The 12,416-nt window shown below is 44.1% G+C and overlaps 1 protein-coding gene across 2 annotated transcripts in view; it reads left to right on the top strand.

The window, feature by feature from the left end:
• LOC119174057 (putative 4-coumarate--CoA ligase 2) overlaps nt 1-12,416 on the top strand; it is a 210,988-nt gene that overhangs the window by 21,431 nt on the left and 177,141 nt on the right. For both annotated transcript variants that reach the window (XM_037424837.2, XM_037424836.2), the window contains exon 3: nt 2,932-3,035. In XM_037424837.2, the coding sequence (XP_037280734.2) occupies nt 2,932-3,035 (104 nt within the window). The remainder of the gene's footprint in view (nt 1-2,931; nt 3,036-12,416) is intronic.

Here is a 12,416-nt window from a genome sequence, read left to right as displayed (position 1 = left end):
AATCATCCTGGAAGAAATATACAAGAAATCAACTGCTAACATATTGCTTCATAAAGAAAGCCACAGAATACCAATCAAGTAGGGTGTAAGGCGGAGGGATACAATTTCCCCAATGCTATTTACCGCTTGCTTACAGGAGGTTTTCAGAGGCCTGGAATGGGAACGGTTAGGCATAAGAGTAAATGAAGAGTACCTTACTAACCTGCGCTTCGCCGATGACATTACATTGCTGAGTAACTCAGGGGACAAATTGCAACTCATGATTACGGAGTTAGACAAGAAGAGCAGAAAGGTGGGTCCTAAGATTAATCGGCAGAAAACACAAGTAATGTACAACAACCTCAGAAGAGACAGCGCTTCGAGATAGGTAATAGTGCACTTCAAATTGTAAAATATTATGTCCACTTAGGGCAGGTAATAACCGCGGACCTGAACCACGATATTGAAGTGACTAGAAGAATAAGATTGGAGTGGAGCACATTTGGCAAGCACTCTCAAATCGTGACAGGTAGATTGCCATAATCCCTCAAGAGGAAGGTATGTAACAGCTGCATCTTGCGGGTACTTTGCTATGGAGCAGAAACCTGGAGACTTACAAAAAGGGTTCAGCTTAAGTTGAGGATGAGGCAGTGAGCAATAAAAAGAAAAATGGTAAGTGTAACCTTAAAAGACAAGAAGAGAGCAGAGTGGATTAGGCAACAAACGGTGTTAAGTATATCATAGTTGAAATCTAGAAGAAGAAATGAGCATGAGCTGGGCATTTAGCACGTAGACAGCATAACCGCTGGTCATTAGGGGAGCTAACTGGATTCTCAGAGAATGCAAGCGGGTTAGGGGGAGACAGAAGGTTAGGTGGGCAGATGATATTAGGAAGTTTGCGGGTATAAATTGGCATCAGCAAGCACAGGACCGAGTTGACTGGAAGAACATGGGAGAGGCCTTTTTCCTGCAGTGGACGTAGTCAGGCTGATCATAATGATTATGAAAAAAAACGTTCAGTCTGCACAATTAAAAAATAGTAGACCTTTCGTCAGGCTTACCTTTGAGTACGCACACAGCACCTGTCTCTTCAAAAGCCTCCCAGTCTCTCGGCTATCTGCGCATAAATTTGCGCAATGCTCCTTCTAACATTCGTGAATTATCATATATAACTTATATTCATCCATAATTAGAGTATGCTTCATCCATTTGATCACCGCATCAGAATAGCCGTGCAGAATAGGCAGCGAGAACCATAGCTGGTAACTACGACTATCATTTAGGCATCACCCTAATAAAATAAGTCCTTGCTTTAATGTCACTATATCAACGCCGCGTGATCAGCCTTTTTTATTTATTTCAAAGGTACATCTACAGCAACACATGCCACTGTCTGCCATGGCATGTCCCTCTTCGCACATCTAGACGGATTCACAGCGCACGTATTTAATGCGCATTCATGATGACACACAGGCATTTAACTAATAAACATTAGCTAGAGCCATAGCACATTAGAACAGCCATCCAGATTACACCGTATCCATCTCTAATTGTGAATCTCTTCGAGATAACCTGATTTTGTGGCGTTTTTATTCTGTACAACTTTGTTGCACCTTGCTATTTATCAGTTATTTGCTTTTTTGTTCGTTGTATTGCTCTTTTCCCTTTATGTTTGTATTGTTTTGCAGTGTATTTACTGATATCCCCCTTTACTCAATGCCCTTTATTAGGCTAAGAAGGCATTTCGAATAAAATAACTGTTTATTTGGGCGAGTTTCGGGCCGAGAGCCTAAAAATCGGATTACAGCAATACACACTGGCAATGATAGCGGCGTACTCACCGTTGGCTATCCACTATCAAGTGCTCAAGCGCGTTGGCATTAGAACATGTGCCGCTAATATTATATTGTTATTGCAATTTGCCACGTAATTCTTAGAACAAACTGTAATGCTAGTGTTGTGCGCCAAATTGCATCGAAAGGGCATGGATCATTCAGCAAAGCTTGTGCAATGCATAGCTTACATTGTTTAAGGGCGATAACAAAACTTGAGGCAGGAATTGGTCAATATATACCCTTCAGAATGGACAGAGGAATGACCACCCCCGTGAGTCAGTGGTGAAGCATGAGACCCGTAATTTGAAAATCGTGGTTCAGTCCCTGCAGGCGCGTTGGTAATGTCCACTTTTCTTGGCAATAACGTCGCAATATCTATCAATAAAATTCCCTCTAACTCTCTGTGGATCAGTATGTGTCAGTTATTGTTTATCCTAATTCACAATCGGCCTCAAAAGTTCACATTTACACGCCGCACTTTTCATTTTTTTTTATTCTGAATCACGGTTTCGCCAACAGCTGTGAGCACCACAAAAGGGTAACCTGTAGCGAAAAGGTGGCGTACCTGATTGTCAAAGATCTCCTGAATTTTATACTCGTGTAACTTTTTAGAAGATATTTCATGCAAGTAGATTGCAACACATACATGATCCTTGCACTATATGGTTTTTGTGTGTGTGCGCATGCCGTTGTAGAGGGTGTTGTGTTCCGTAGATTACGTATCTAAGACTACTCATATATGGCTGCCCGTAAGAGGAACATAACTGTGTATCATCATCATTTTCGTGAAAGCCATGTGAAAAGCACAATGAACGGTTCATTGCGGACTTTACTGCCAGCTTGGCGTTTTCGACTTCGTGCTCAAGGCCTGGTGTACAGCAGACATCACACTGTATGTGGATAATAATATAGCACTTTGCAATTGTCATTCATAGGTTCGAAATTACTTTTTTTAGAAATCACGTACATCACACCTATCAAAATGTGCCCTAATTCAACAAGTTAACTGCACAAGTGTCATGAGTCATCATTATACATGGGAATACAGAGGTATCGCACTAACTTTCTGGTTCTCAAATATACTAATTACTCTCTTGTTTCTTGTGGTGGTTTGCAGATGAACTTCTCTTCCAAATGAGTGATGGTGGTGCAACCCATGCCTTCACAAGTTCACAACTGGCACTAAAAATGTTGGCGGTCAGTTCGAAACTACACCTCAAGGTACAGCACAGTTCAGCAGCACTAGAATAATACGTTGTGATTCAGGAGTTCAATTTACGCAGAACGAGTAGATATTGGGCAAGGACCGGAAAGAAAAGAAGCATTGCATGCGTTATCTAGCGTAAATATCTGTCGTAAAAGTTGAGGCAAACTACACTCAGTCCCTCAAACTCAGATGCAGTGAAGCGCATGCCCATCACCACTCGTACTCCTCGTCAAATAACACATCTAGCTTCAATAAGCAAGTCTTCCACCTCAAGAGTCCGCAGTTTCTTTTACGATGCCTCATGACTTTCTGGACTCGATCAGGCACAGGAAGTCTATGCGCTATACAGCGGATAGTTCGCGTGGTCTCCGTCGGCAGCCGTCGCTCAGCTGGCGCGCATGGGGGGTTTCGCGAGGTGTTCCGACATCTCGTCGTTACTCAATAAGATGCGGGCTTCCACTTTGACTTTTTCCTCTCTCTTTTTCAATTTATTGATGTCTCCTTTGTTGATCTTTCTTTTTTTATGCATTTACATCTTTCTCTCTATTTGTCAATCTTTTTTTCGCTACGCTCTACATTCTCTCCTTCTCTGTATATCCTCGTAACGCTCCCTTATTTTACCCACCCCTTTGCTACATTATAGCTTAAAAAATGCGCTATTCTGTGCTCGTGCGCTTGGATGGCCAAGTGGTTATCGAAGGTGCGCGGGTGTGAATCGTGACTCGTGAAGAATTTTTCTCTGGAAGAACTTTTGTGCCATTACATATTTCTTTCTGTGTCTCTGTTCCTTTCTCTCACTCCCCCTTCTCTCGTTCACAGTTATTGCCGACCATGCAGAAGCGGTCAGCAGTTTGATTCATCCAATTTCTGTGGCAAGTCCCTGTTCATGAGTATGATAGTTATCGTGTATGGCTACTCATTTTATGCCGAGGTAGAATACTTTCGCTGTTCATATTGCTACGTATCACTGGCATGAACATAAAGAGGACAAGGAAGATAGACTGGCGCAAACTAATCTGCATGGCTTGCACTGCTCACTCTTGTGGCTGTAAATATATCTGTGTCTACTCTTCCGAGTCCGTGTCCTTCTCGAAACGTATTTGGTGTAGTGGTGTGATTCCCGTGTTTGCCATGGAACTCCGAAGCAGATGCTCTCACGCGGCTTTCAACAAGTGCAATCAAGACTCGACTACATTCTCTAGGGTCGCCACGCCTCCTGCCCTGCTTGCCAACCCAGTGGCCGCAACACCTTTCGTGACACTTCCTGCCCTCAAAAGCCTCGGCGCGTTCTCAAGCCGTGAGAGTTCCGACATTGACAAATGGCTATGCCTCTAGAAACCAGTCAGTGCCTCTTTAGGTGGGACCCCATGCTCATGCCCGTGCACGTCTTATTTTACCTCAACCGACCCTCTCGTGTCTGGTTTACCACCCGTGAGCATCACATTACTAGCTAGAACAGCTTCGAGGAACAGTTCCGTGTGCTTTTTCGAAACCGGTTTGGTCGTCGACAAGTCACGAAGAATGAGTTATCAACCCGTGCACAAACTTACTTCTACCGAACCCTACATAAGCTACATTCAGCCTCGCCCTATGCCACAAGGCCGGCAAGAACTTGTCCAAGCCCGAAAAAGCCGCGCGTGTATTCAAGGGTATCACCAACGACACGTTTACCTTGTTGGTATTCAACAATGTAGACTGTTGAATACCAATGTTTGTATTCAACAATGCCATTATGCAAGAATGTCGCTGGCTCCAACAAACTTACAGCAGGCACATCTCCCATCAGTTTCAGTGCCTTCCAAATGACACCGTGACGTCCTTGTGTCTCGACACATGCTGTCCACCAGGCATCTGATATAAACTTATGCGACTCGTCACGTGGAAACTTGAAGCAGCTCCTCCAGTTACGCTGGGGCCAACGTCCTCTGAACCCTCTCCGTCATTCACATTGCCCCTCATTGAAGCATTCGTCTGGCAGAAAATCACCAGATTGGTTATTAGCTTTATTTCACCGCCTGCCCGTGCTAACTTCCTGCCCCAGTACATGTCTAAACGTGTCTTCCCAAGCGGCTCTCCCTCAAAGTGCCGTAATCCGTGCACATGGAAAACACACAATGACAAGGCCATCTGCTTGTCTTGTCACCAAATTTGCACAATTCTCGCCACTGCAAAAGTCGCTGAAGTCTTCCTGCTCAAGCATTCTCTTTACCTTCCATGCTCGTCCTGCTTATTATCATGAGACCAGCCCCGACTATTTTGCCCAGGAACTTGACATTGAACACTGCTACTCCCGCTCACAATCTGCCAACGTCGCCAGTCTCGTTCTCCACTGTTCGACAATTATCTTCCCCCGCCTTCTCTGGACCGTACACACTAAACAAAACCTGATCGACAATCAAGTAAACAACCGGCATGTGACTGCTCTTGTCAACACCGGCGCTAAGCTTTCCGTTATGACGCGTGATTTTCGCCGCAAACTCAAGAAGGTTCTCACACACATGACCATGCACTCAATTCGTCCATGTTCAAGATGGTGAAATAGCATCAATCGTTGGAATATGCTCCGCTCGTGTAGGCATCGCGGATCGTCACACAGTTGTTCTCTTCACCATTCTTGATTAATGGCCCCATGACGTAATCCTTGGCCTCGACTTTCTGTTCGCGCATTGTGCCCTCATATACTGTTCGACTAATACGCCCTGTCTACACTTGCCCACATCAAAACCTCTTGCACAACGGCCTAGTCGCCTATGCACAACGGGGCATGTGCACATCCCTCCACAAACACTGACCTACGTAGAGCTCGCCTTCAGTACCACCAGTTCCTGACGATGGCTATGTTCTGAACCCCATCACCATTGTCCTCATCAACCTCGCCATTATATAACCACACACTATTCTGTACGTCGGAGGAAACTCCACGTGCCACTCAGTTGTCAACATTAGTTTTACACCTCAATTGCTGTCGCAAGGAATCTCCTAGGCGTTGCTCGACAACTTAGAAGACAACGCGGTAGGTTCATTCAAGTTGGCCACTCCTTATCAACCCTATGATCAACATCAATTTCACAATTGTTCCGACAGCGCTATTAGGTCGACGATTGCTTCCAAGTTAACGGCACAGCAGACTGACGAGCTCCACCGAATTCTGCTGTCTTACATCGGAATTTTAGACCACAGCGGCCGTTTATTGGAGAAAGATACTGGTATGAATTACCACATAAACACTGGTAATGAGCATCGCATTCATAGATTTAACTATCGGGTGTCAGTGGCTGAGCATCAGGGAAGTCGAGAAAATGCTCGCTAAGGACATCATTGAGCCACTCTGCAGCCCTTTGGCTTCTCCTCTCGTGTTTGTCCTAAAGAAAGACCACGCATGGAGTTTGTGTCAAATACCGACTTTTAAACTGAATTACTGGAAAAACCATGTATTCTCTGCCACGATTAGATAATGTCCTTGATTGCCTTTATATGCCCTACTACTATTTTCCTCCATAGACATCCGTTCCGGCTACTGGTAGACTGAGCTAGATGAAATGAACTGTGAAGAAACGGCATTCAGCTCCCCCGGTGGCCAAGGTCATATCAACTCAAGGTTATGCCCTTTCGCCTCTGTAAGGCTTCAGCCATCTTTCAGTGAATGATAGATTCCCTGCTCCGAAGATTCAAATTGTCCGCCTCTTTGTGCTACCTGGAAGACGTCGTCGTTTTTTCACCAACATTTGAAAGTCATATGAGCGCCACTCAGCTGTGTTAGCCATCTTCCGTCCATCGCGCTGGCCTTCAGAAGGACTCGTCTAAATTTCACTTTGGACGGAACCATATCACAGTACTTCACTATATGGTAGACACAGAAGGTGTATACCTGAACCCGGCTAAAATCAGCACCGTCGAAAACTATCTGGGCACACAATCTTCGAAAGATGTACGCAACTTTAAAGGACTATGTTTCTACTTCCGGGGCTTCGTGAAACAGTTTGCACGAATAGCGCGGCATCTTACGCAACTCCTCAAGCGAAACGTCCAGTTTCAATGGGGCTCAGAAGAGGCTTCTGCATTCTCGACTCTCATAGCTCTTCTCACTACTCCTCTGATTTTTGCGTACTTCAACCCCGCTGCCCCTGTGGACATCCATACAGACGCGTACATAGGACTGGTGCAGGGCTGGCTCAGCAACAACGTGGGCATGATTGCGTTATTGCACACGCCAGCCACCTCCAATTCACCACTGAACGTAATTATTAATTCACAGAGCGTGAGTGCTAGGCTCTCATTTGGGCGCTTGCGAAATTCTGGCTTTACGTATACGGACGAAAATTTTTGGTAGTTGTGGACCGCCACGCGCACTTACGGCTGAAGTCTGAGATATCCATCAGGGTGCCTTGGTCACTAAGCTTTGCGCATGCAAGATTTTTCCTATTCGGTCGTCTACAAATCTGACCAGCCGCACCATGAAGCCGATTGCCTCTCTCTGATTGACGATCCTGAGAACATCAACGCGCCCACGTAGCACTCACTTTATCTTGTCAGGGTCCAACTTCCTTAACATTAAGGAAGAACTTATACGGTATCAAATAGTGCTTCATATGACTAGCCGTATGGAATCTTCCCTAAAACGGCTTCCGTCCACCTCTTTGTTCTTAAAAAGGCTGTCCTATACCACAGCAATTTTAGACCTGATAGCCCTGACTTTCTCGTTGTTGTGCTTAAACATTTGTGGCGCTGTGTACTCGCCGAATTTCACGACTGTCTCATAGCTTGACACTTCGCGTATCTCGCATGTATGACTGCGTACGGTGCTGTTTCTTCTGGCCAGTGTTTCCTCGCTCGCTACGTCAATACGATATCACGTATGAGTTACGCCAACGTCGTAAAACACCGTTTCTGCTACCCTGCATCCATCTTCAACCAATCAGCATACCCGCAGAGCCATTTTACTGTGTTGAGTTAGATCGGCTTGGTCTTTTTTCCACATTATCAATGGAAAACAAATCAATAGCCGGGTATAGATTACGCTATGCTGTTACGTGGGCTCTACCGACCAGATGTGGAACCGACGTCACCGACTTTTTGTTACGGGACGTTGTATGGTTCACGGTGCCCCGAGACAACTCCTCACATACCATGGCCTTATATTTCTACCCCGAGTCATTGCTGACATTCTGCGTTCTTTTTCAACGCAACACACACTGACCATCACTTACCAACCTCAAACCAACGGCATCACGAAACGCTTTACTCGTACTCTCACAAATATGCTCGGTATGTGCGTGTCGCTGACCACGGAGACTGATGCCTCGCACGACGCAACTTTCGCGTATAGTTCATCCCATCACGATACAGCAGACGTTTCGGTGTTCTACCTATCATACGGGAGGGAGTCGACTTTACCACTAAACAAAGTCATCTCAGCTCATACCTCGTCCACCAGCGAGTATGCCCGCGATGCGAACGCGCGAGCCAATCATGCCCTTCAGCTCACCCGTGCTTGGCTTGTGGTGTCGTGGATGATCAAGCGGCACCGATGCGGAACATCGAGACGTCCATTTAGCTCCTCGTACCCTCGTTTTACTTTACGCTTTTCACCATCGGGTAGGCCTATCAGAAAAACTTTTGTCTCATTATACGAGACTCTGCCATGTATTGCGTCAAGAACACCTGTCACCTATGAGAAAACCCCCATTCATTCTATGTTCACCTGCTGTGCGGTTCAGTGATATCGTCTGTCTCTCGGATCAATTCCTACAATGGTGCGTCAGATAACTTCCTTTAAAGCGCCAAGACGGTGCCTCCACCACCGGGGGTCTTGGTACGCACTGGTGGCATGGAAAGGAAGAGGAGAGGACAAGAAAGACAGGCTGGCGTGAGCTAATCGCTATGTCTGGTGCTTCTCGCTTCATCATCATCATCAGCCTAACTACCTTCATTGCAAGACAAATACCTTTCTCAGGTTCCACCAGTCAGCTCAGACCTTTGCTTGCTGCTACCAGTTTATACCCGCAATCTTTTAAGTATTATCTGCCCACCTAACCTCCTGTATCCTCCTAACCCGCTTTCCTTCTCTGGGAATCCAATAAGTTCCCCTAATGACCAGCGGTTTGACCTTGGGGTTGATCGCCTACTGATTCGGTTATAGTAACTTTTGCAGAAAGAGTCACACCAACAGAAATCAAGGCACGGCCACTAATCTACAAAGTAAGGCCACTTTCTACGAAACCTTTTCAGTGCTCAAAATGTTGGCTATTTGGCCACAGCACGAAAGGATGCGGATCACAGGCTAGATGTCGTTTGTGCGGAAATAGTCGTGACTGCCGCGATTGCAAATATGAATACCTGAAGTGCTGCTTGTGTATTGGAGCACACCCTACAGACTCTGCTGAATGTGGCGCAAAAGAAAGAGAAATGGGTGTTCTAGAAATTATAGAACGCAGGCGTTGCTCTAGGAGGGAGGCGGTGGCAGAAATGCATGAAAGATCGAAAGGATACGCGGGCATAACATCCCGGCACACAGCTGCAATGGATGCATCGCTCGCAAAATTGATAACTGAGCCTATTGAAAAGTCCACTGAAAAGGCATTGCAGCGTCTGGCAGCTACTCTTTTTGAAGCCTTGGCTAATATGTTAACACAACAGCTGACACAAATCATTGGTACAGTTTCTGTGCAAAATCAAAATTTGCCGGCTCTGTTGATTTCAAGAGGCACGGAGAAGGAAAACCTGACAGTTATTCATAGATCTAACTCTCCGAGAGCAGGACCTTCTAAAAATATAGTTCAGGCTGAGTCAGAACTTGTGACAGATGATTCAGGAGACTTTACAGATATGGACACAGAATCTCAAAAGATTTTGAAATGTAACAGATTTCCCCCTTCTAAAAAGTCTCCTCAGAACCCAAAATCCAAGAAATACCTGTCAAAGCAGGACTTCTTTGAGAACCTTTCAAAAAATGATTTCTTGAAAAATATATTCTGGATCAGGCAGTTTCTACTGCTGGTATTGCATCAAAATAGGTTCACTAAAAATTCTGCATTGGAATTACTGGTCTATTTGGTCGGCCACTACAGATTTACATTATATTGCTTCGCAAGTCTCTCCCGACACAATTGCCATTCAGAAAACCTGGCTTACTAAGGGTGAACGTTTTACATGAAAAATTATTGATTACTCCAGCTGGATAAGCTGAGTAGGGGTGGTGGTCTGTCTTTCTGAATATTAACGAAATCTAGTCACACAGCCAAGATATCGTATCAGTGTATGGATACGAATTACTACATTATGGTGCTAGACAAAACACTACCAGACAGCTCGCCTTTTTTTGCAAATGTTTACTTTCCTGCAGGAGTTCAGGACACGAGATGCCTAGATAATATGGTAGCTTCATGCAGAAAAGGAATATTACTCTGTGGTGATTTCAATTCACACCTTGTGTCTTGGGGCTTCAGATCTGATGTATGTGGAAGACGTTTGTGGGAATGGAGGCTTGATAATAACTTTTTCTGCTTTAACTCACCCGTTGCTACATTTGTAAGAGGCAACTTTAAATCGACTATTGATTTAACATTTGCGAACTACACTTTTAGCATATCCTCAAGGAATATCTTAGGTTCTGCTACAAACAACGACCTCCTTCCCATTAGTTTTCAATTTACGTTCTCGAAGTTCAGTATGGGTGGGAAAGTGGGCTCATTCGTAAATTATGCTAAATTACAACGACTTAAAATCTACGCTAATTTTTTGCGAGGAAATGCAGGAAGACCTTAGAGCTTTGAGTTTATGTGCGTTATCGAAACAATCAATAAAAATTCAACGTTTACTATAAACTCGAACACAGCGAGATCTTTAACCCTGTGGCGAAATCTAGAATCTCTCAACGGGTATAGAAAGCAAAAATTGGTTTGGAGAAAGCTGTTAATTAACCGATGCCACAAAAATTAGAGTGATTATAAATTCATGGCCGCTGATTTCAAGCGTATAGTGCTCAATGCAAAAGAAGGCAATAGTGTGCATATATTTTATTATCTGTCTAAGTCCAAAAATGAGAAAGCGCTTTTCAGGTTTTTGCGTGCGAGAAAAATGATTTCACACGCATAAAGCATTTATTCCGCCAGAATCTCTCCTCGCGAACTCTCTGATTTCTTAGAAAATACTGCTAAAGACATGCAAACTAAGTTTACGACAATTATGCTGAAGCCTATGGTGAAATTAAGGGTGGATTATGATTTCCAGAAGGTATCTTCAGCTTAACTAGCGGATGTGATAAAGAGGTCCGCGCGCTGCTCCTGGACCTGATGGGGTGACTTATACAATGATAAAAGTGCTATATGAAATATCCCCACATGAAATTCATAGTATAGTTAATTATTCACTGAAAACTTCTTGGATTCCGGCAGACTGGAAGCTTTCCAAAATAATTCCGATACTTAATAAACAGGGAATGAAGTTTACTCTGGACAATATAAAGCCTAATTCATTTACGTCTAACCTGGTCAAGCTTGTAGAGAGAGTCTTGAATGCCCGTATAATGAACTATATCAATGAACATACAACAATTATTCCCAGACAAATTGGCTTTAGATAGGGATACTTCATTTGGTGTGCACATGTGGATTTGGAAAGTTGCATACAGCTGGCTCGGCATCGGCGCGAATTCTGTGCAGTAGTAACTCTCGACTTAGCTAAAGCGTACGATAAAGTAGAGTATCCTATCCTAATGCAGCAGATGCAAGACAATCGCTTCTCCAAAATATATAACATCATGCATTACAGAGTTTTTGAAAAACAAAGAATTTTATTGCTTCTTGGGTAGATGCTTTTCTCCAAGATATAAGCAGATAGGAGGTGTACCTCAGGGCTCAATATTTTCCCCTGTTTTTCAACATATTACTAAGTTCCATTCCCACTCATCAGGATATTCAAATTTACTTGTATGCAGATGATATTGCTTTCTTGGCAAAAAACAGTGATCTGCACTCATCGTATCAGGCATTACAGAATTACATGAACATGCTAAAAGCATGGCTTGGCAATATTCATATGTCATTAAACGTAAAAAAAGTGCGCTTCTGTCGTTCTCTTTTAGAGATGGTGTGAACATTTCCCTGATGTATCCCCCTGTTGTATTCCCCAGGTCGATTTCCTGAAATGCCTAGGCATCGTATATAATGGGACGCTAAATTAGAAAAGCCTTATAGACGAGGTTGGCTGTAAAGCGTCCCGTGCCTTGGGGTGGTTACGAAAATTGGGAAACAGAAAGATAGATTGCGAAGGATTTCACTGATAATAATTTACAAGATGTGTGTGTGGCCTGTTATGGAATTCGGGTGCGTATTATTTTCTGGCAGCGCAGCATACAAGATGAGACCATTAATAATATTAGGAAGAGAAGCTCTGCG

The sequence above is a fragment of the Rhipicephalus microplus genome, chromosome 5 (assembly GCF_043290135.1).
Source record: "Rhipicephalus microplus isolate Deutch F79 chromosome 5, USDA_Rmic, whole genome shotgun sequence".
NCBI classification, from domain to species: Eukaryota; Metazoa; Arthropoda; class Arachnida; order Ixodida; family Ixodidae; genus Rhipicephalus; species Rhipicephalus microplus.
Note: the sequence above shows the minus strand (reverse complement) of the source record. Positions and strands in the feature narration are given on the sequence as shown.